The 25,363-nt window shown below is 39.2% G+C and overlaps 1 protein-coding gene across 1 annotated transcript; it reads right to left on the bottom strand.

Annotated features, from left to right (window-relative positions):
* Positions 1–16,369: 16,369 nt before the first annotated feature.
* On the bottom strand, positions 16,370–20,851 carry LOC123312062. The gene is made up of 3 exons (XM_044896255.1): positions 20,751–20,851; positions 16,841–17,025; positions 16,370–16,777 (listed from the first exon to the last, which is right to left on the bottom strand). The coding sequence occupies exons 2-3, from the start codon at positions 16,983–16,985 to the stop codon at positions 16,509–16,511; spliced, it is 414 nt and encodes a 137-aa protein (XP_044752190.1). The 5' UTR covers positions 16,986–17,025; positions 20,751–20,851; the 3' UTR covers positions 16,370–16,508.
* Positions 20,852–25,363: the final 4,512 nt, after the last annotated feature.

Raw genomic sequence — 25,363 nt, 5'->3', positions numbered from 1 at the left:
ATGTGCAGTTTCAAGATTTGGGTCGAATTGGTCCAACAGTTTTTGAGGAATTGATATCACACTTTGCCGAATAGACCACTGAAATCTCCATTCCTATCAGAACTATCGAACTGAAATTCAACATGTGCATCTCAATTCGAAAACTATGTGCAGTTTCAAGATTTGGTTCGAATTGATCCTACAGTTTTTGAGGAATTGATATCACACTTTGCCGAATTGACCACTGAAATCTCAATTCCTATCTGAAGTATCGAACTGAAATTCAACATGTGCAGCTCAATCCGACAACTATGTGCATTTTCAAGATTGGGTTCGAATTGGTCCAACAGTTTTCGAGGAATTGATTTCACACTTTGCCGAATTGACCACTGAAATCTCAATTCCTATCTGAACTTTCGAACTGAAATTCAACATGTGCATCTCAATTCGAAAACTGTGTACAGTTTCGAGATTTGGGTCGAATTGATCCAATAGTTCCTCAGGAATCGAAATGATACTATGTCGAATCGTCCACTGAAATCTCAATTCCTATCAGAACTATCGATCTGAAATTCAACATGTGCATCTCAATTCGAAAACTATGTGCAGTTTCAAGATTTGGGACGAATTGGTCCAACAGTTTTTGAGGAATTGATATCACACTTTGCCGAATTGACCACTGAAATCTCAATTCCATTCTGAACTATCGAACTGAAATTCAACATGTGCATCTCAATTCGAAAACTATGTGCAGTTTCAAGATTTGGTTCGAATTGCTCCAATAGTTCCTTAGGAATTGAAATGATATTTTGTCGAATCGACTACTGGAATCTCCATTCCTATCAGAACTATCGATCTGAAATTCAACATGTGCATCTCAATTCGAAAACTATGTGCAGTTTCAAGATTTGGGTCGAATTGGTCCAACAGTTTTTGAGGAATTGATATCACACTTTGCCGAATAGACCACTGAAATCTCCATTCCTATCAGAACTATTGAACTGAAATTCAACATGTGCATCTCAATTCGAAAACTATGTGCAGTTTCAAGATTTGGTTTTAATTGATCCAACAGTTTTTAGGAATTGATATCACACTTTGCCGAATTGACCACTGAAATCTCAATTCCTATCTGAACTATCGAACTGAAATTCAACATGTGCATCTCAATTCGGAAACTGTGTAGAGTTTCGGGATTTTGGTCGAATTGATCCAATAGTTCCTTAGGAATTGAAATGATATTTGTCGAATCGACTACTGAAATCTCCATTCCTATCAGAACTATCGATCTGAAATTCAACATGTGCATCTCAATTCGAAAACTGTGTACAGTTTCGAGATTTGGGTCGAATTGATCCAATAGTTCCTTAGGAATTGAAATGATACTATGTCGAATCGACCACTGGAATCTCCATTCCTATCTGAAGTATCGAACTGAAATTCAACATGTGCAGCTCAATCCGAAAACTATGTGCATTTTCAATATTTGGGACGAATTGGTCCAACAGTTTCTGAGGAATTGATATCACTCTTTGCCGAATAGACCACTGAAATCTCAATTCCTATCAGAACTATTGAACTGAAATTCAACATGTGCAACTCAATTCGGAAACTGTGTACAGTTTCGAGATTTGGGTCGAATTGATCCAATAGTTCCTCAGGAATTGAAATGATATTATGTCGAATCGACCACTGAAATCTCAATTCCTATCAGAACTATCGAACTGAAATTCAACATGTGCATCTCAATTCGAAAACTATGTGCAGTTTCACGATTTGGTTCGAATTGATCCAACAGTTTTTAGGAATTGATATCACACTTTGCCGAATTGACCACTGAAATCTCAATTCCTATCTGAACTATCGAACTGAAATTCAACATGTGCATCTCAATTCGAAAACTGTGTACAGTTTCGGGATTTGGGTAGAATTGATCCAATAGTTCCTTGGGAATTGAAATGATATTTTGTCGAATCGACCACTGAAATCTCAATTTCTATCAGAACTGTCGAACTGAAATTCAACATGTGCATCTCAATTCGAAAACTATGTGCAGTTTCAAGATTTGGTTCGAATTGATCCAACAGTTTTCAGAAATTAATATCACACTTTGCCGAATTGACCACTGAAATCTCAATTCCTATCTGAACTATCGAACTGAAATTCAACATGTGCATCTCAATTCGAAAACTGTGTACAGTTTCGGGATTTGGGTCGAATTGATCCAATAGTTCCTTTAGGAATTGAAATGATATTTTGTCGAATCGACTACTGAAATCTCCATTCCTATCAGAACTATCGATCTGAAATTCAACATGTGCATCTCAATTCGAAAACTATGTGCAGTTTCAATATTTGGGACGAATTGGTCCAACAGTTTCTGAGGAATTGATATCACTCTTTGCCGAATAGACCACTGAAATCTCAATTCCTATCAGAACTATTGAACTGAAATTCATAATGTGCAACTCAATTCGAAAACTGTGTACAGTTTCGAGATTTGGGTCGAATTGATCCAATAGTTCCTCAGGAATTGAAATGATATTATGTCGAATCGACCACTGAAATCTCAATTCCTATCAGAACTATCGAACTGAAATTCAAAATGTGCATCTCAATTCGAAAACTATGTGCAGTTTCACGATTTGGTTCGAATTGATCAAACAGTTTTTAGGAATTGATATCACACTTTGCCGAATTGACCACTGAAATCTCAATTCCTATCTGAACTATCGAACTGAAATTCAACATGTGCATCTCAATTCGAAAACTGTGTACAGTTTCGGGATTTGGGTAGAATTGATCCAATAGTTCCTTGGGAATTGAAATGATATTTTGTCGAATCGACCACTGAAATCTCAATTCCTATCAGAACAGTCGAACTGAAATTCAACATGTGCATCTCAATTCGAAAACTATGTGTAGTTTCAAGATTTGGGACGAATTGGTCCAACAGTTTTTGAGGAATTGATATCACACTTTGCCGAATTGACCACTGAAATCTCAATTCCATTCTGAACTATCGAACTGAAATTCAACATGTGCATCTCAATTCGAAAACTATGTGCAGTTTCAAGATTTGGTTCGAATTGATACTACAGTTTTTGAGGAATTGATATCACACTTTGCCGAATTGACCACTGAAATCTCAATTCCTATCTGAAGTATCGAACTGAAATTCAACATGTGCAGCTCAATCCGAAAACTATGTGCATTTTCAAGATTGGGTTCGAATTGGTCCAACAGTTTTCGAGGAATTGATTTCACACTTTGCCGAATTGACCACTGAAATCTGAATTCCTATCTGAACTTTCGAACTGAAATTCAACATGTGCATCTCAATTCGAAAACTGTGTACAGTTTCGAGATTTGGGTCGAATTGATCCAATAGTTCCTCAGGAATCGAAATGATACTATGTCGAATCGTCCACTGAAATCTCAATTCCTATCAGAACTATCGATCTGAAATTCAACATGTGCATCTCAATTCGAAAACTATGTGCAGTTTCAAGATTTGGGACGAATTGGTCCAACAGTTTTTGAGGAATTGATATCACACTTTGCCGAATTGACCACTGAAATCTCAATTCCATTCTGAACTATCGAACTGAAATTCAACATGTGCATCTCAATTCGAAAACTATGTGCAGTTTCAAGATTTGGTTCGAATTGCTCCAATAGTTCCTTAGGAATTGAAATGATATTTTGTCGAATCGACTACTGGAATCTCCATTCCTATCAGAACTATCGATCTGAAATTCGACATTTGCATCTCAATTCGAAAACTATGTGCAGTTTCAAGATTTGGGTCGAATTGGTCCAACAGTTTTTGAGGAATTGATATCACACTTTGCCGAATAGACCACTGAAATCTCCATTCCTATCAGAACTATCGAACTGAAATTCAACATGTGCATCTCAATTCGAAAACTATGTGCAGTTTCAAGATTTGGTTTTAATTGATCCAACAGTTTTTAGGAATTGATATCACACTTTGCCGAATTGACCACTGAAATCTCAATTCCTATCTGAACTATCGAACTGAAATTCAACATGTGCATCTCAATTCGGAAACTGTGTAGAGTTTCGGGATTTTGGTCGAATTGATCCAATAGTTCCTTAGGAATTGAAATGATATTTTGTCGAATCGACTACTGAAATCTCCATTCCTATCAGAACTATCGATCTGAAATTCAACATGTGCATCTCAATTCGAAAACTGTGAACAGTTTCGAGATTTGGGTCGAATTGATCCAATAGTTCCTTAGGAATTGAAATGATACTATGTCGAATCGACCACTGGAATCTCCATTCCTATCTGAAGTATCGAACTGAAATTCAACATGTGCAGCTCAATCCGAAAACTATGTGCATTTTCAATATTTGGGACGAATTGGTCCAACAGTTTCTGAGGAATTGATATCACTCTTTGCCGAATAGACCACTGAAATCTCAATTCCTATCAGAACTATTGAACTGAAATTCAACATGTGAAACTCAATTCGAAAACTGTGTACAGTTTCGAGATTTGGGTCGAATTGATCCAATAGTTCCTCAGGAATTGAAATGATATTATGTCGAATCGACCACTGAAATCTCAATTCCTATCAGAACTATCGAACTGAAATTCAACATGTGCATCTCAATTCGAAAACTATGTGCAGTTTCACGATTTGGTTGGAATTGATCCAACAGTTTTTAGGAATTGATATCACACTTTGCCGAATTGACCACTGAAATCTCAATTCCTATCTGAACTATCGAACTGAAATTCAACATGTACATCTCAATTCGAAAACTGTGTACAGTTTCGGGATTTGGGTAGAATTGATCCAATAGTTCCATGGGAATTGAAATAATATTTTGTCGAATCGACCACTGAAATCTCAATTCCTATCAGAACTGTCGAACTGAAATTCAACATGTGCATCTCAATTCGAAAACTGTGTACAGTTTCGAGATTTGGGTCGAATTGATCCAATAGTTCCTTAGGAATTGAAATGATACTATGTCGAATCGACCACTGGAATCTCCATTCCTATCTGAAGTATCGAACTGAAATTCAACATGTGCAGATCAATCCGAAAACTATGTGCATTTTCAAGATTGGGTTCGAATTGGTCCAACAGTTTTCGAGGAATTGATATCACACTTTGCCGAATTGACCACTGAAATCTCAATTCCATTCTGAACTATCGAACTGAAATTCAACATGTGCATCTCAATTCGAAAACTATGTGCAGTTTCAAGATTTGGTTCGAATTGATCCAATAGTTCCTTAGGAATTGAAATGATATTTTGTCGAATCGACTACTGGAATCTCCATTCCTATCAGAAATATCGAACTGAAATTCAACATGTGCATCTCAATTCGATAACTATGTGCAGTTTCAAAATTTGGTTCGAATTGATCCAACAGTTTTTAGGAATTAATATCACACTTTGCCGAATTGACCACTGAAATCTCAATTCCTATCTGAACTATCGAACTGAAATTCAACATGTGCATCTCAATTCGAAAACTGTGTACAGTTTCGGGATTTGGGTAGAATTGATCCAATAGTTCCTTGGGAATTGAAATGATATTTTGTGGAATCGACCACTGAAATCTCAATTCCTATCAGAACTGTCGAACTGAAATTCAACATGTGCATCTCAATTCGAAAACTATGTGCTGTTTCAAGATTTGGTTCGAATTGATCCTACAGTTTTTGAGGAATTGATATCACACTTTGCCGAATTGACCACTGAAATCTCAATTCCTATCTGAAGTATCGAACTGAAATTCAACATGTGCAGCTCAATCCGAAAAATATGTGCATTTTCAAGATTGGGTTCGAATTGGTCCAACAGTTTTCGAGGAATTGATTCCACACTTTGCCGAATTGACCACTGAAATCTCAATTCCTATCTGAACTTTCGAACTGAAATTCAACATGTGCATCTCAATTCGAAAACTGTGTACAGTTTCGAGATTTGGGTCGAATTGATCCAATAGTTCCTTAGGAATCGAAATGATACTATGTCGAATCGTCCACTGAAATCTCAATTCCTATCGAAACTATCGATCTGAAATTCAACATGTGCATATCAATTCGAAAACTATGTGCAGTTTCAAGATTTGGGACGAATTGGTCCAACAGTTTTTGAGGAATTGATATCACACTTCGTCGAATTGACCACTGAAATCTCAATTCCATTCTGAACTATCGAACTGAAATTCAACATGTGCATCTCAATTCGAAAACTATGTGCAGTTTCAAGATTTGGTTCGAATTGATCCAATAGTTCCTTAGGAATTGAAATGATATTTTGTCGAATCGACTACTGGAATCTCCATTCCTATCAGAACTATCGATCTGAAATTCAACATGTGCATCTCAATTCGAAAACTATGTACAGTTTCAAGATTTGGGTCGAATTGGTCCAACAGTTTTTGAGGAATTGATATCACACTTTGCCGAATAGACCACTGAAATCTCCATTCCTATCAGAACTATCGAACTGAAATTCAACATGTACATCTCAATTCGAAAACTATGTGCAGTTTCAAGATTTGGTTTTAATTGATCCAACAGTTTTTAGGAATTGATATCACTCTTTGCCGAATTGACCACTGAAATCTCAATTCCTATCTGAACTATCGAACTGAAATTCAACATGTGCATCTCAATTCGGAAACTGTGTAGAGTTTCGGGATTTTGGTCGAATTGATCCAATAGTTCCTTAGGAATTGAAATGATATTTTGTCGAATCGACTACTGAAATCTCCATTCCTATCAGAACTATCGATCTGAAATTCAACATGTGCATCTCAATTCGAAAACTGTGTACAGTTTCGAGATTTGGGTCGAATTGATCCAATAGTTCCTTAGGAATTGAAATGATACTATGGCCTGTTCCGATATTGCTGGTTTTACTGGCCAGCAATCGAATAACAGTAGAACTCGAACGACTGGGCCAATAGGCATCGTCTCTGAAATATTGACAGTACTGTTCAGGAATATCGGAACAGACGGCAAGTCGAATCGACCACTGAAATCTCAATTCCTATCAGAACTATCGAACTGAAATACAACATGTGCATCTCAATTCGAAAACTATGTGCAGTTTCAAAATTTGGTTCGAATTTATCCAACAGTTTTTAGGAATTAATATCACACTTTGCCGAATTGACCACTGAAATCTCAATTCCTATCTGAACTATCGAACTGAAATTCAACATGTGCATCTCAATTCGAAAACTGTGTGCAGTTTCGGGATTTGGGTCGAATTGATCCAATAGTTCCTTGGGAATTGAAATGATATTTTGTCGAATCGACCACTGAAATCTCAATTCCTATCAGAACTATCGAACTGAAATTCAACATGTGCATCTCAATTCGAAAACTATGTGCAGTTTCAAGATTTGGTTCGAATTGATCCAACAGTTTTCGAGGAATTGATATCACACTTTGCCGAATTGATAACTGAAATCTCAATTCCTATCTGAACTTTCGAACTGAAATTCAACATGTGCCTCTCAATTCGAGAACTGTGTAAAATTTCAAGATTTGGTTCGAATTGGTCCAACAGTTTTCGAGGAATTGATATCACACTTTGCCGAATTGACCACTGAAATCTAAATTCCTATCTGAACTATCGAACTGAAATTCAACATGTGTATCTCAATTCGAAAACTGTGTACAGTTTCGAGATTTGGGTCGAATTGATCCAATAGTTTTTTAGGAATTGAAATGATACTATGTCGAATCGTCCACTGAAATCTCAATTCTTATCAGAACTATCGAACTGAAATTCAACATGTGCATCTCAATTCGAAAACTATGTGCAGTTTCAAGATTTGGATCGAATTGATCCAACAGTTTTTAGGAATTGATATCACACTTTGCCGAATTGACCACTGAAATCTCAATTCCTATCTGAACTATCGAACTGAAATTCAACATGTGCATCTCAATTCGGAAAATGTGTACAGTTTCGGGATTTGGGTCGAATTGATCCAATAGTTCCTTAGGAATTGAAATGATACTATGTCGAATCGTCCACTGAAATCTCAATTTCTATCAAAACTATCGAACTGAAATTCAACATGTGCATCTCAATTCGAAAACTATGTGCTGTTTCAAGATTTGGTTCGAATTGATCCAACAGTTTTTGAGGAATTGACATCACACTTTGCCGAATAGACCACTGAAATCTCAATTCCTATCTGAACTATCGAACTGAAATTCAACATGTGCATCTCAATTCGAAAACTATGTGCTGTTTCAAGATTTGGTTCGAATTGATCCAACAGTTTTTGAGGAATTGACATCACACTTTGCCGAATAGACCACTGAAATCTCAATTCCTATCTGAACTATCGAACTGAAATTCAACATGTGCATCTCAATCCGAAAACTATGTGCAGTTTCAAGATTTGGTTCGAATTGATCCAACAGTTCTCGAGGAATTGATATCACACTTTGCCGAATTGACCACTGAAATCTCAATTCCTATCTGAACTTTCGAACTGAAATTCAACATGCGCATCTCAATTCGAAAACTGTGTAAAATTTCAAGATTTGGTTCGAATTGTTCCAACAGTTTTCGAGGAATTGATATCACACTTTGCCAAATTGACCACTGAAATCTCAATTCCTATCTGAACTATCGAACTGAAATTCAACATGTGCATCTCAGTTCGAAAGCTGTGTACAGTTTCGAGATTTGGGTCGAATTGATCCAATAGTTCCTTAGGAATTGAAATGATACTATGTCGAATCGTCCACTGAAATCTCAATTTCTATCAAAACTATCGAACTGAAATTCAACATGTGCATCTCAATTCGAAAACTATGTGCAGTTTCAAGATTTGGGACGAATTGATCCAACAGTTTTTGAGGAATTGATATCACACTTTGCCGAATCGACCACTGAAATCTCAATTCCTATCAGAACTATCGAACTGAAATTCAACATGTGCATCTCAATTCGAAAACTATGTGCTGTTTCAAGATTTGGTTCGAATTGATCCAACAGTTTTTGAGGAATTGACATCACACTTTGCCGAATAGACCACTAAAATCTCAATTCCTATCTGAACTATCGAACTGAAATTCAACATGTGCATCTCAATCCGAAAACTATGTGCAGTTTCAAGATTTGGTTCGAATTGATCCAACAGTTCTCGAGGAATTGATATCACACTTCGCCGAATTGATAACTGAAATCTCAATTCCTATCTGAACTTTCGAACTGAAATTCAACATGTGCATCTCAATTCGAAAACTGTGTAAAATTTCAAGATTTGGTTCGAATTGTTCCAACAGTTTTCGAGGAATTGATATCACACTGCCGAATTGACCACTGAAATCTCAATTCCTATCAGAACTATCGAACTGAAATTCAACATGTGCATCTCAATTCGAAAACTATAGGCAGTTTCAAGATTTGGATCGAATTGATCCAACAGTTTTTAGGAATTGATATCACACTTTGCCGAATTGACCACTGAAATCTCAATTCCTATCTGAACTATCGAACTGAAATGCAACATGTGCATCTCATTTCGAAAACTGTGTACAGTTTCGGGATTTGGGTAGAATTGATCCAATAGTTCCTTGGGAATTGAAATGATATTTTGTCGAATCGACCACTGAAATCTCAATTCCTATCAGAACTGTCGAACTGAAATTCAACATGTGCATCTCAATTCGAAAACTATGTGCTGTTTCAAGATTTGGTTCGAATTGATCCTACAGTTTTTGAGGAATTGATATCACACTTTGCCGAATTGACCACTGAAATCTCAATTCCTATCTGAACTATCGAACTGAAATTCAACATGTGCATCTCAATTCGGAAAATGTGTACAGTTTCGGGATTTGGGTCGAATTGATCCAATAGTTCCTTAGGAATTGAAATGATATTTTGTCCAATCGACTATTGAAATCTCCATTCCTATCTGAACTATCGATCTGAAATTCAACATGTGCATCTCAATTCGAAAACTATGTGCAGTTTCAAGATTTGGGATGAATTGGTCCAACAGTTTTTGAGGAATTGATATCACACTTTGCCGAATCGACCACTGAAATCTCAATTCCTATCAGAACTATCGAACTGAAATTCAACATGTGCATCTCAATTCGAAAACTATGTGCAGTTTCAAGATTTGGGACGAATTGGTCCAACAGTTTTTGAGGAATTGATATCACACTTTGCCGAATCGACCACTGAAATCTCAATTCCTATCAGAACTATCGAACTGAAATTCAACATGTGCATCTCAATTCGAAAACTATGTGCAGTTTCAAGATTTGGATCGAATTGATCCAACAGTTTTTGAGGAATTGATATCACACTTTGCCGAATCGACCACTGAAATCTCAATTCCTATCAGAACTATCGAACTGAAATTCAACATGTGCATCTCAATTCGAAAACTATGTGCAGTTTCAAGATTTGGGACGAATTGGTCCAACAGTTTTTAGGAATTGATATCACACTTTGCCGAATTGACCACTGAAATCTCAATTCCTATCTGAACTATCGAACTGAAATGCAACATGTGCATCTCATTTCGAAAACTGTGTACAGTTTCGGGATTTGGGTAGAATTGATCCAATAGTTCCTTGGGAATTGAAATGATATTTTGTCGAATCGACCACTGAAATCTCAATTCCTATCAGAACTGTCGAACTGAAATTCAACATGTGCATCTCAATTCGAAAACTATGTGCTGTTTCAAGATTTGGTTCGAATTGATCCTACAGTTTTTGAGGAATTGATATCACACTTTGCCGAATTGACCACTGAAATCTCAATTCCTATCTGAAGTATCGAACTGAAATTCAACATGTGCAGCTCAATCCGAAAACTATGTGCATTTTCAAGATTGGGTTCGAATTGGTCCAACAGTTTTCGAGGAATTGATTTCACACTTTGCCGAATTGACCACTGAAATCTCAATTCCTATCTGAACTTTCGAACTGAAATTCAACATGTGCATCTCAATTCGAAAACTGTGTACAGTTTCGAGATTTGGGTCGAATTGATCCAACAGTTTTTGAGGAATTGATATCACACTTTGCCGAATCGACCACTGAAATCTCAATTCCTATCAGAACTATCGAACTGAAATTCAACATGTGCATCTCAATTCGAAAACTATGTGCAGTTTCAAGATTTGGGACGAATTGGTCCAACAGTTTTTAGGAATTGATATCACACTTTGCCGAATTGACCACTGAAATCTCAATTCCTATCTGAACTATCGAACTGAAATGCAACATGTGCATCTCATTTCGAAAACTGTGTACAGTTTCGGGATTTGGGTAGAATTGATCCAATAGTTCCTTGGGAATTGAAATGATATTTTGTCGAATCGACCACTGAAATCTCAATTCCTATCAGAACTGTCGAACTGAAATTCAACATGTGCATCTCAATTCGAAAACTATGTGCTGTTTCAAGATTTGGTTCGAATTGATCCTACAGTTTTTGAGGAATTGATATCACACTTTGCCGAATTGACCACTGAAATCTCAATTCCTATCTGAAGTATCGAACTGAAATTCAACATGTGCAGCTCAATCCGAAAACTATGTGCATTTTCAAGATTGGGTTCGAATTGGTCCAACAGTTTTCGAGGAATTGATTTCACACTTTGCCGAATTGACCACTGAAATCTCAATTCCTATCTGAACTTTCGAACTGAAATTCAACATGTGCATCTCAATTCGAAAACTGTGTGCTGTTTCGAGATTTGGGTCGAATTGATCCAACAGTTTTTGAGGAATTGATATCACACTTTGCCGAATCGACCACTGAAATCTCAATTCCTATCAGAACTATCGAACTGAAATTCAACATGTGCATCTCAATTCGAAAACTATGTGCAGTTTCAAGATTTGGGACGAATTGGTCCAACAGTTTTTGAGGAATTGATATCACACTTTGCCGAATCGACCACTGAAATCTCAATTCCTATCAGAACTATCGAACTGAAATTCAACATGTGCATCTCAATTCGAAAACTATGTGCTGTTTCAAGATTTGGTTCGAATTGATCCAACAGTTTTTGAGGAATTGACATCACACTTTGCCGAATAGACCACTGAAATCTCAATTCCTATCTGAACTATCGAACTGAAATTCAACATGTGCATCTCAATCCGAAAACTATGTGCAGTTTCAAGATTTGGTTCGAATTGATCCAACAGTTCTCGAGGAATTGATATCACACTTTGCCGAATTGACCACTGAAATCTCAATTCCTATCTGAACTTTCGAACTGAAATTCAACATGCGCATCTCAATTCGAAAACTGTGTAAAATTTCAAGATTTGGTTCGAATTGTTCCAACAGTTTTCGAGGAATTGATATCACACTTTGCCAAATTGACCACTGAAATCTCAATTCCTATCTGAACTATCGAACTGAAATTCAACATGTGCATCTCAGTTCGAAAGCTGTGTACAGTTTCGAGATTTGGGTCGAATTGATCCAATAGTTCCTTAGGAATTGAAATGATACTATGTCGAATCGTCCACTGAAATCTCAATTTCTATCAGAACTATCGAACTGAAATTCAACATGTGCATCTCAATTCGAAAACTATGTGCAGTTTCAAGATTTGGGACGAATTGATCCAACAGTTTTTGAGGAATTGATATCACACTTTGCCGAATCGACCACTGAAATCTCAATTCCTATCAGAACTATCGAACTGAAATTCAACATGTGCATCTCAATTCGAAAACTATGTGCTGTTTCAAGATTTGGTTCGAATTGATCCAACAGTTTTTGAGGAATTGACATCACACTTTGCCGAATAGACCACTGAAATCTCAATTCCTATCTGAACTATCGAACTGAAATTCAACATGTGCATCTCAATCCGAAAACTATGTGCAGTTTCAAGATTTGGTTCGAATTGATCCAACAGTTCTCGAGGAATTGATATCACACTTCGCCGAATTGATAACTGAAATCTCAATTCCTATCTGAACTTTCGAACTGAAATTCAACATGTGCATCTCAATTCGAAAACTGTGTAAAATTTCAAGATTTGGTTCGAATTGTTCCAACAGTTTTCGAGGAATTGATATCACACTTTGCCGAATTGACCACTGAAATCTCAATTCCTATCAGAACTATCGAACTGAAATTCAACATGTGCATCTCAATTCGAAAACTATAGGCAGTTTCAAGATTTGGATCGAATTGATCCAACAGTTTTTAGGAATTGATATCACACTTTGCCGAATTGACCACTGAAATCTCAATTCCTATCTGAACTATCGAACTGAAATTCAACATGTGCATTGTAACGATACTTGATTGTTTTTAATAAAAATCAAGCCTCGTTTTAAATATCCGTTTCCCTGAATTTTCCAGTTGAAACAATGCAACACCGTCTGATGGAAATTTCAGTTTCAATATAGTTATTCCGTTTCATTTTGGAAATATTTTTCAGAATCCTGAATATTAAATTCAAATTCCGTATAAATGAAATTTCCATCATTAATCCGCCGTAAGAATCCAAAATAAAGAAAAAGTGTCTTTCTGCATTCGGCGTTGTTTTTCCGTCCACAAAAACACACCGAATTCAGTATAAAACATCGTGGATTGCAGATAACGACAGTTTCTTTTACCGATAAAGAGATAACCGCCACCGAGAATATTTCTTCTGGGGAGAATATTCGAGAATTCCGAATTTTGAGTGCAATTTTGATCACGTGACCGTCCACATGTTGCAGAGTTAATAAATAGGACCGCACCACCAGACGAGAATTAATTCATGATTATTCATTCGGTAGTCATTCTGCGATTCTGTTTTCAGTCTTGATTCGGTAGTGATTCTTTTCTTGATTTCTTCGTGATTCTTTAATTCATTTCCGCTTTAATTAAGTCTGTCTTCGTATTAAAGTTTTCCTTTGCTTTTCTTTATTTTTTTCTGCTAAGTGGTGGTGTGACCGTGCCGGAACAAACTGTAAGTCTTTTCTTGATACCGCATACTTCGTGATTCAAAGTTGCATTCTTTTATTTGTTTAATTGTGTTAATCCTTGTTGTTAATCCTCCTGTTTAACGCAGACTTCTGTCGCCTGGTTCTCTGGTGAACCAAGACCAGTCGACGGAAATCTCGAAGTTTTTCTACTGGTAATGCTTGGCGTGTGACACCCAAGGTTGCCACAGAAAGACCACAGTAATCTATCCCGTCCTACCCCATTTGTGTTCCGTTTAGACTTCCCGTTTAACGCAGACTTCTGTCGCCTGGCTATCTTGTGACAGAAACCAATCGGCAGAAGTCTCGAAGTTTTTCTACTGGTAATGCTTGGCGTGTACACCCAAGGTTGCCACGGAGAGACCACGATAAACTACCCCGTTATCCTGTAAATTGTTGCATTGTGTTTCATCTGCATCAGCCCCGTCCCGTTTATTAAATAGTTTCAAATTCTGATTGGCCTGTACACTGAAAATCACTGGAAGTGCTCGGGATCAAACCCATTGCTAAATTAACCGATTACAGAGACTTGGATCTTTCTGAGACACCCGGTTGCTGTAAATTTTATATAAACCCCGTATATCCGTTATTGTCTCAGAAGGAATCAAAGTAACTACTATTAATTGTTTGCTTTCTTTAATACCTGATAGTTTGACTGAATATAATTGATTTGAATAATCTTTGATTCATTGATTTCACTTTCTGATCACCGTGACAAGTTATTGCATTTCTGTTTTCCTTATTTTTGATCAGCTGAATATATTTCTTGACTTGGAAATAACTGTATAGTTCACTGTAATTTAGATTGTTGTAATAAATTCGGTTTTAAAGTACTTGTTATCGCTACCACCTTAGATAAACCCGAACTCTGTCTCCGACTAGTAGGTACCTGGGTGGGTTTGCTATTTCTCCCTATTGAAAGAATAGCTGGCGCTCGAGATTAAACCCCTTTTCCCGACCAAACCCGTTACAAAATTGACGCCCGAGCGTTGGGACTCTTAAAACCGGGTTCAGTTTTGGAATAACTTCTTTTTTTTATCTAACCGAGGAGAATAGTTTTGAACGGTGAACCATACAAACCAATTTATTCAGCTGTTGACTTGCAAGAAATATTTTATCTGGCTTATATTTCTGAAATATAATTTATTTAGATCAGTTGAGTGACCGATTTGCTGATTGCGTTGAGTTAACCTATCTTGAGTTATAATAGAACATCACTGGTAACCTTAAACAGAACCGAACAGTTAACCAGCTATTTCTGATAACCGCACAATATTGAATTGACTTATGATTTTCACTTGAATAATAAAACTGACTGTGTTTTCTTTTCCCTTTCCCCCTTTGATTTATTTGCTGGTTGACAAGTGTTCATTATAACTCTGATAGTTTATTGTGATTATAACCGCATTGGACTTGTTGTTTCTCTGATTACTTTATTTTATTTGAAACCGTTGATACACTGTTGGTGAATTTTTCCCTTTGAATTAGGTGAGCTTGAACTGAAAAAAACTTCAGAAAGGTAAAACTGTAAGTGAACCTGAACCGAAATAATTTTCTTGGCTGTTAAAACCGATAGTGGACTTGGTCTGAAATATTTTGTTGACAGGTAACCTATTTCTTCGAACAAGTGTTAGGTTAACAGTGAGCTGTCAAGTGACCGATAAATAGTGAGTGATAGAATAATAGGTGCTGCCTCGATTGGACATTGATTATTGATCCGGGTTTCAGTGAATTTTATTGAATTAATTATCCATCCGGACTTCAGTAAATTTTTGAATTGATTATTCATCCGGACTTCAGTGAATTTTATTGAGTTAATTATTCATCCGGGTCTCAGTGAATTTTATTGAATTAATTATCCATCCGGACTTCAGTAAATTTTTGAATTGATTATTCATCCGGACTTCAGTGAATTTTATTGAGTTAGTTGTTCATCCGGGCTTTAGTGACAGTGATATTTAATCGGACTTAGTGATACTGAAACATTATAACCAGTGTTGAATTATTCTGTGTGTTAGTTTTGAACTTTAACTTTACATTATTTCATACCGGGCATCGAACTTGTTGAGTGTGGTACTGGATCGTGAGTCGGGTGGCAAGATAGTTGAACTATATGTCATTGAACATGGATGTGAACAGGCTGCTCAGTGATGAATTGACTTATGAACTAGAACTGAGAGGACAGTCAATACCAAGCACTGTGATGACAAAGCGGAGTCTACTACGACAAGTGTTACAGTCAGACATACCGCTACAGCCTTGCACATCAATGAACCCCACACTGGATATCGACATTTGCCAAAATAAACTCACCGATCTAGTGGAAGCACTTCAGAATTTCAATCACGCTAATGCGACTAACGAATTTTCGCGAATATTCACAAGATTAACACACATTCAGGGAAGACTGAATTTTATTATCACTTCCGATGAAACACAGTTACAACTGATCGAACAACTGAAGGCGACTACAACTAAGGCCTTGGAGACGCTGGAGCAACTGAGTAGTAGCAACACCCGTGGACAGCCATCCAGTCAGCAGGAACGGTCCCTCTTGGATATGGAGGTTCCCAGTTCACCTGGGATGTCCCCGATCCAACCGGAAAGAGCTGAAACATCCCTGATTGATCTTGGAGATGGGGTCAATCTTCCGACAGGTGCTGATGTCTCACATACTGGTACACCTGTAAGGAATAAAACATTAGAACATGTCATGAACGAGACAAGGCGGACATGTACAGCATTACTGCGGCAGATACCGGCATTACCTGTCACCCAGTCACAGGACTGTGGGACAGCATCACCTGAAGATCGGACACCGAGAAGATGGATTAATTCTACCCGCAGAGTGTCTTTTCCACACTTACCTACATCTTGTGTGAGCTCTGGCAGGACCATGACCAGAGAGAGAGTACCATTAGAGCCGGAACCTCGACCGTCACCGGTGCCAACCATTCCTGTCCACAAATGGAATATTTCATTTGGTGGCACAGGTAGTGTGAGCGGCTTCATCGAGGAGGTGGAGAGATTGGCCGAGTCTCGTAAGGTATCCCTAGAACAAGTGTTCGAGTCAGTTTATGAACTACTGCGGAAGGATGCCAGGGATTGGTTCATCCCCAGGAGGGGTACATTCAGGAACTGGCAGGATTTCAAGGAGCAGCTTAAGGAAGCATTTTTACCGGTGAACTATGAGGAGAACCTGTTGGAAGAAATAAAAAGGAGAACGCAGGGTCCTGATGAAAAACTGCTGATGTACGTCACTCGAATGCAGAATTTGTTCCAGAAGTTAACATACAGTAGACCAACCGAATCGGAACAAATCCGAATCATCAGGCAGAGGCTGTTACCGACCCTACAACAGGCCTTAGCATTCCAGGAGACTAACACCTACGATGAGCTCCTGCGAAAAGGAAAGGTTTTCGAGTTAGTACAGTGGCAAATGAGCCAGTACACCAGGCCACCGTCGAAACCAGGTCTTCTTGACGAGCCCCACCTGACGTATCGTCCGTCCCAACAAAACCGACAACAGGCCACTTTCTCCTTGGACACCGAAAACATATCAGGAAACTCAGAACCACCAGTACCAGTAGGTCACAACAGACCACAAACACCGCCGTCACCGCCTAGAAACACCCAGCCAAGACCGGATCGACCAACGGCACGAGTCGACAAGCAAAATACAGGTTCACCCAACCGAGCTCCATCACCTACACCAACACGACGATCAAACCAACAAGGAGACCGACAGGAAACACAAGGAAACCGGACTGACCCACCGACAAGGAAAGTATCTTTCCAAACACAGTGCTTCCGATGTGGTGAATACGGCCACATGCGACGGGAATGTCGAGGACGACCGAGGTTGTTCTGTTCTCGTTGCCAGAGGAAAAACATTCGCTCAAGCGATTGTCCATGCCGCCCGGAAAACTAAAGGGAGGTATGGAGAAGGGGTCGACCATATCTCCGGGGACGCTGACTCCTATGGTATCGACCGTGTGTAACGACAACCGTCCGCTGGTGGAAGTAAAAGTAGCCGGGAAGCGCTACAATGCACTGATTGACACCGGAGCAACGAGGAGTTTCATCAGTCAGAAGGTGGCAGAACAGTGTGAACGCAAAGGAATTACGGGAGAACCCGTTGAGGATGGCTTTGTGGTAGTTGCCAATGGTCAGTATACCGCGACGCCGAAACTTTATACTACCGCCATACACATCGCTGACTATTCTTTGACCGACATAAAGTTTTTGTTGGTATCTGATTTACCGGTAGACCTCATACTAGGAATGGACGTACTGGGAGTGTACAATTTTTCCCTTAACCTTAGCACCGCCGAGTGCTATCTGGAAGGCCGACTAATCTCCAAACCAACACCTAAAGTGGGAAAAACTGTGGAGGTACACGCCACTGGCGAACACTTACTGGAACTGACCAAGGCACAGAAAAAGAAGTTGGATGCTTTTCTCGCCAGAGAAATGAAGGAGTTCGAGAAGCTGTCCGGCACCACGAAACTGATAGAACACAAAATCAAACTCAAACCTGGGACAGAACCAATTAAACAACGATACCGGCCACAGAATCCGAAGATGCAGGAAATCTTCAACCAGGAAGTAGACCGAATGCTGGCTGAGGGAGTTATTGAGCCTTCTAAGTCGCCGTGGAGTTCACCTGTTGTGTTAGTCAAAAAGAAGGACGGTAAATACCGGTTTTGTATCGATTTTCGAGCAGTCAACGAAGTGTCCGTTAAAGATGCGTATCCGTTGCCGTATATTTCGGGAATCTTGGACAAATTACGCAGAGCCAAATACATTTCGACGATTGACTTGAAACAGGGATACTGGCAAATACCGTTAGAAAAGGATAGCCGGCCTATTACAGCATTCACGGTCCCGGGGAGAGGACTATTTCAGTTCACCGTCATGCCATTCGGCTTACACGCAAGCCCAGCCACGTTCCAGAGATTCCTGGATACCGTAATAGGTCCCGAAATGGAGCCCAAAGCGTTTGCCTATCTAGACGATATAGTCGTTCTAGGGGAAACCTTTGAAGAACACATGGAGAACTTAAGGGAAGTATTCAGACGACTAAGGGAAGCCAACTTACGTCTCAATCCCGACAAATGTGAGTTTGTCCGGAAGTCTCTGAAGTACCTGGGACATGTCGTCACTTCCGAAGGCATCTGTACGGATCCGGATAAAGTGGCATCCATAGTGTCATTTCCTGCTCCCAAGACCGTCCGAGAGTTACGCCGATTCCTGGGTGTTGCGAGCTGGTACCGTCGATTCATCGAGAATTTCTCCAATGTAGTTTCTCCGCTAACCCTGCTACTCAAGAAGAAACAGCGGTGGAAATGGGGAGAAGACCAGCAGAAGGCTTTCGATATCCTGAAACACAAGTTGACTGAGTCACCGATATTGGCTTGTCCGGATTTCACCAAACCGTTTGTGGTACAAACAGACGCCAGTGATACAGGCCTAGGTGGAGCTCTAACACAAGTGATAGATGGAGAAGAAAGGGTAATTGCCTATGTTAGTCGCACATTAAACCCAGCCGAGAAAAACTATTCAGTATCCGAGAAAGAATGCCTCGCCATCGTATTTTCCATAGAGAAACTACGTCCGTACCTAGAGGGATTCCATTTCACGGTCATTTCCGATCATATGAGTTTAAAATGGTTAAATTCTATAAAATCACCGTCGGGAAGAATTGCTCGATGGTCCGTTTTTCTTCAACAGTTTGATTTTGAAGTACAGTACCGTAAGGGATCCCTGAATAAACTTGCTGACAGTCTGTCCCGGAATCCCTTACCGTCCGTAGATTCCGTATACCTGGCCGAAGTGGAAATTCACTGCCGATGGTACAACAGGAAACTACAGGAGGTTCAGAAGGACCCAGGAAATTTCCCAGATTATGCCATAATCGATGGGAAACTGTTCCGACATTTTTGGGATGCATCAGACTTCACGGAAATTGGAACTGGACAACCCTGGAAATTATGCGTACCCACCGAACAGCGTTCCGAAGTACTGAAGGAGAATCATGATTCGGAACTAGCCGGACATATGGGGATCGCCAAGACAAGTTCCAGGATTGCCCGGAATTACTACTGGCCTGGTATGTTCCGAGACATTGCGAAATATGTTAGAAACTGCACTTCGTGCCAACGTTACAAAGTTTCGCAACAGAAAACGGCTGGGAAGATGCAACCACACAAGATGGCAGATGCACCATTCAGGGAAGTATCTACAGATATCGTCGGACCGTTACCCCGAAGTAAAAAAGGTAATTCTTACATTGTGGTCATGCAAGATCGCTTCACGAAGTGGATCGAGTGCCGCCCGTTGCGAAAAGCTACAGCCAAAACCGTTTATTCTGCGTTATACGAACAAATCATCCTTAAATATGGATGTCCGTCCGTTGTTATCTCCGATAATGGAGTACAGTATGATAGTAAGTTATTTAAAAACAGCCTTCAGGAACTGAATATAGCTCACAGATTTACCCCACCGTACTCGCCACAGTGTAATCCGGTAGAAAGAGCGAATCGAACACTAAAAACTATGATTGCACAATTTTGCGAATCCGATCAGAGAAACTGGGATGAAAAGTTAGGGGAATTAGTTTTTGCTATTAACACCGCTAAACAAGAGTCTACCGGGTTTACTCCGGCTTTTCTGAATTTTGGTAGGGAACTAAATGTCCCTAGGGCGATTTATTCGACAAAACCCCAAAATGAGGAAAACAGTAACCCAACCGAGGTAAATAGAGACATGACTCACCGTACAGAACAAATCCGGCACCTGCAGGAGGCACATGAGTTTGTGCGGGCTCGCTTGTACAGGGCTTTTGAACAGCAGGCTCATCATTGCAACCTGCGCCGTAGAGGAGTTCGCTTCAAGGTAGGTGACAGAGTTCTCCGTCGCACAAGTCCGTTGTCATCCGCTGTCGACGGTTTCGCAGCTAAGCTGGCTGCAAAATTCGCCGGACCGTGTACCGTTGTTGGGGTGGTCTCTCCTGTGGTGTATAATCTGAAAGATGAACAGGGTAAGAAGGTTACCAACATCCATGTTGGAGATTTAAAACCGTTTCACTCGGGATAGAGATATTTTTGCAGTTTACCCTATAATTAAACATGAACCCCAGTCATGTGAAATTCCGTTTTGTTACCGTTCCGTTGGCCATCCCACCGTTGATGTGACAGGCCCTTTGTCGGTATCCTTACAGCAACCGTCACCGTGTGAGATTTCATATCCTGTTCAGTTCACCGAACGAGTCGGAATCTATCATGTCATCTAACTAGAAACAGTACTACATTTTGTTCAGTGGATTGAATGGATCCATGATGCCGTTCAGGCTTTGCAGTTGCAATTGGAAAACATAAATTCATTTGGATATAGCCAATCCGTTCAGCAACGCCGACATGTCGGGGCGATATAAGTTGTCATCTGTCTGTGTTTCTGAAGGGTACATCCTGTAGACGGAGCAAAGCACAGCTTGAAATCCGTTACATTAATTATTCTGTGAATTCACAAGGTTCCGAGACAAACCGTTGCTTTAAATATTGTATTCAGAGTAGTTAAGATGAATAACGATTAACAAATACTAACCGTACTACATTAAAAACTGGTGAGATAATCTAAGATAGGCTGAATTGTATCTAGTTCTGTACTACTGTTCTCTTGTGTAACTTTTTCTATGAAATTGTAACAACGATACAGGTGAAAGTGCATATCCGTAATCTGTTCAATTTAATTCTACCCAAGAAAACTGGAAAAAGCTCTGTATACTGTCAATATTCTACTGTTAAAACATAACCTATGTGGCAATTAAGTATGTTCTAGGATATCAATTACTCCAACAAGATGAAAGTTCAGCTGTTAACCTACCTAACGGGGACTGTCGGATCAGAGAGCCTCCACCATTCCTCCGTCAAGGATTACGTTCCAACTCCGAACAATATTCTGGCACACAGTGAATGTCCACATCCACCTCCAGTGTTGTGAGAGGGTCCAATTCACCTCCAACAACGAGTGATTTCAAGCTTGGGTACATTTCCACCTACAACGAGAACACAAGTTAGTGAATGGTTCTTCCCACTTGAAGTACTAATCGAAAGGACTTTGGTTTGATGAAGGGGATATTCGAAACTCACCTGCCTGACCCATCTTCGTAGTCAAATGATGCACCGAACCAACATCCAAGAAGGAAACAGTGCCAACAAGTGGTCAACGTCAAAGATGCCTCATCAGCCCATTTCATCGTGAATGATAGTTCCCTAAAATCCAACCGTTAATATGAAATGGAACAATCGATATGGAGTACTCACCGTTATATGTCGCCATCGATTTAATTTCCTAATTCTGGAGTAATTTCATCTCACTAAAAGCACGTTGTTTCTGACAGATGCCACCGACCCAACGACAGTCATAGAATGCCACGGAGTAGGTTATGTCAAACGTCTACCGACAATCGGATCAAAGATCACACGCACTTCGGTCCATAGCTAGGGACGACACCGGTCACGGAGCGTAACGCAGAGCGCAGAGTATGGATCATGGATCATGGATCGGAGAGAACCACTATAAATGGAAGGAGCGCCTACCGGACGATTACTGAACTACGCCTGTGAGCAGATCCGGATATCACTTCTATTGTACTGTTTAGATTAGGATGAGAACTCTGTAAGGGTGAGATAGCGAGCACTTAACCGACTTGAATTTCCGATTAATTTTTCTTTTTTTTTTTGATGGGCCAGTTACCCCTTATTAAATTGAAATTGGGTCTTCAACGCAACTTCAATTTTTCCCAGGGGAGGGGGATGTAACGATACTTGATTGTTTTTAATAAAAATCAAGCCTCGTTTTAAATATCCGTTTCCCTGAATTTTCCAGTTGAAACAATGCAACACCGTCTGATGGAAATTTCAGTTTCAATATAGTTATTCCGTTTCATTTTGGAAATATTTTTCAGAATCCTGAATATTAAATTCAAATTCCGTATAAATGAAATTTCCATCATTAATCCGCCGTAAGAATCCAAAATAAAGAAAAAGTGTCTTTCTGCATTCGGCGTTGTTTTTCCGTCCACAAAAACACACCGAATTCAGTATAAAACATCGTGGATTGCAGATAACGACAGTTTCTTTTACCGATAAAGAGATAACCGCCACCGAGAATATTTCTTCTGGGGAGAATATTCGAGAATTCCGAATTTTGAGTGCAATTTTGATCACGTGACCGTCCACATGTTGCAGAGTTAATAAATAGGACCGCACCACCAGACGAGAATTAATTCATGATTATTCATTCGGTAGTCATTCTGCGATTCTGTTTTCAGTCTTGATTCGGTAGTGATTCTTTTCTTGATTTCTTCGTGATTCTTTAATTCATTTCCGCTTTAATTAAGTCTGTCTTCGTATTAAAGTTTTCCTTTGCTTTTCTTTATTTTTTTCTGCTAAGTGGTGGTGTGACCGTGCCGGAACAAACTGTAAGTCTTTTCTTGATACCGCATACTTCGTGATTCAAAGTTGCATTCTTTTATTTGTTTAATTGTGTTAATCCTTGTTGTTAATCCTCCTGTTTAACGCAGACTTCTGTCGCCTGGTTCTCTGGTGAACCAAGACCAGTCGACGGAAATCTCGAAGTTTTTCTACTGGTAATGCTTGGCGTGTGACACCCAAGGTTGCCACAGAAAGACCACAGTAATCTATCCCGTCCTACCCCATTTGTGTTCCGTTTAGACTTCCCGTTTAACGCAGACTTCTGTCGCCTGGCTATCTTGTGACAGAAACCAATCGGCAGAAGTCTCGAAGTTTTTCTACTGGTAATGCTTGGCGTGTACACCCAAGGTTGCCACGGAGAGACCACGATAAACTACCCCGTTATCCTGTAAATTGTTGCATTGTGTTTCATCTGCATCAGCCCCGTCCCGTTTATTAAATAGTTTCAAATTCTGATTGGCCTGTACACTGAAAATCACTGGAAGTGCTCGGGATCAAACCCATTGCTAAATTAACCGATTACAGAGACTTGGATCTTTCTGAGACACCCGGTTGCTGTAAATTTTATATAAACCCCGTATATCCGTTATTGTCTCAGAAGGAATCAAAGTAACTACTATTAATTGTTTGCTTTCTTTAATACCTGATAGTTTGACTGAATATAATTGATTTGAATAATCTTTGATTCATTGATTTCACTTTCTGATCACCGTGACAAGTTATTGCATTTCTGTTTTCCTTATTTTTGATCAGCTGAATATATTTCTTGACTTGGAAATAACTGTATAGTTCACTGTAATTTAGATTGTTGTAATAAATTCGGTTTTAAAGTACTTGTTATCGCTACCACCTTAGATAAACCCGAACTCTGTCTCCGACTAGTAGGTACCTGGGTGGGTTTGCTATTTCTCCCTATTGAAAGAATAGCTGGCGCTCGAGATTAAACCCTTTTCCCGACCAAACCCGTTACAGCATCTCAATTCGAAAACTATGTGCTGTTTCAAGATTTGGTTCGAATTGATCCAACAGTTTTTGAGGAATTGACATCACACTTTGCCGAATCGACCACTGAAATCTCAATTCCTATCAGAACTATCGAACTGAAATTCAACATGTACATCTCAATTCGAAAACTATGTGCAGTTTCAAGATTTGGATCGAATTGATCCAACAGTTTTTGAGGAATTGATATCACACTTTGCCGAATCGACCACTGAAATCTCAATTCCTATCAGAACTATCGAACTGAAATTCAACATGTGCATCTCAATTCGAAAACTATGTGCAGTTTCAAGATTTGGGTCGAATTGATCCAATAGTTCCTTAGGAATTGAAATGATACTATGTCGAATCGTCCACTGAAATCTCAATTTCTATCAGAACTATCGAACTGAAATTCAACATGTGCATCTCAATTCGAAAACTATGTGCAGTTTCAAGATTTGGGACGAATTGATCCAACAGTTTTTGAGGAATTGATATCACACTTTGCCGAATCGACCACTGAAATCTCAATTCCTATCAGAACTATCGAACTGAAATTCAACATGTGCATCTCAATTCGAAAACTATGTGCAGTTTCAAGATTTGGATCGAATTGATCCAACAGTTTTTGAGGAATTGATATCACACTTTGCCGAATCGACCACTGAAATCTCAATTCCTATCAGAACTATCGAACTGAAATTCAACATGTGCATCTCAATTCGAAAACTATGTGCAGTTTCAAGATTTGGGACGAATTGGTCCAACAGTTTTTGAGGAATTGATATCACACTTTGCCGAATCGACCACTGAAATCTCAATTCCTATCAGAACTATCGAACTGAAATTCAACATGTGCATCTCAATTCGAAAACTATGTGCTGTTTCAAGATTTGGTTCGAATTGATC

The sequence above is a fragment of the Coccinella septempunctata genome, chromosome 4 (genome assembly GCF_907165205.1).
Source record: "Coccinella septempunctata chromosome 4, icCocSept1.1, whole genome shotgun sequence".
Taxonomy (NCBI): Eukaryota; Metazoa; Arthropoda; class Insecta; order Coleoptera; family Coccinellidae; genus Coccinella; species Coccinella septempunctata.
This window is presented reverse-complemented; position numbering and strand designations above follow the sequence as displayed.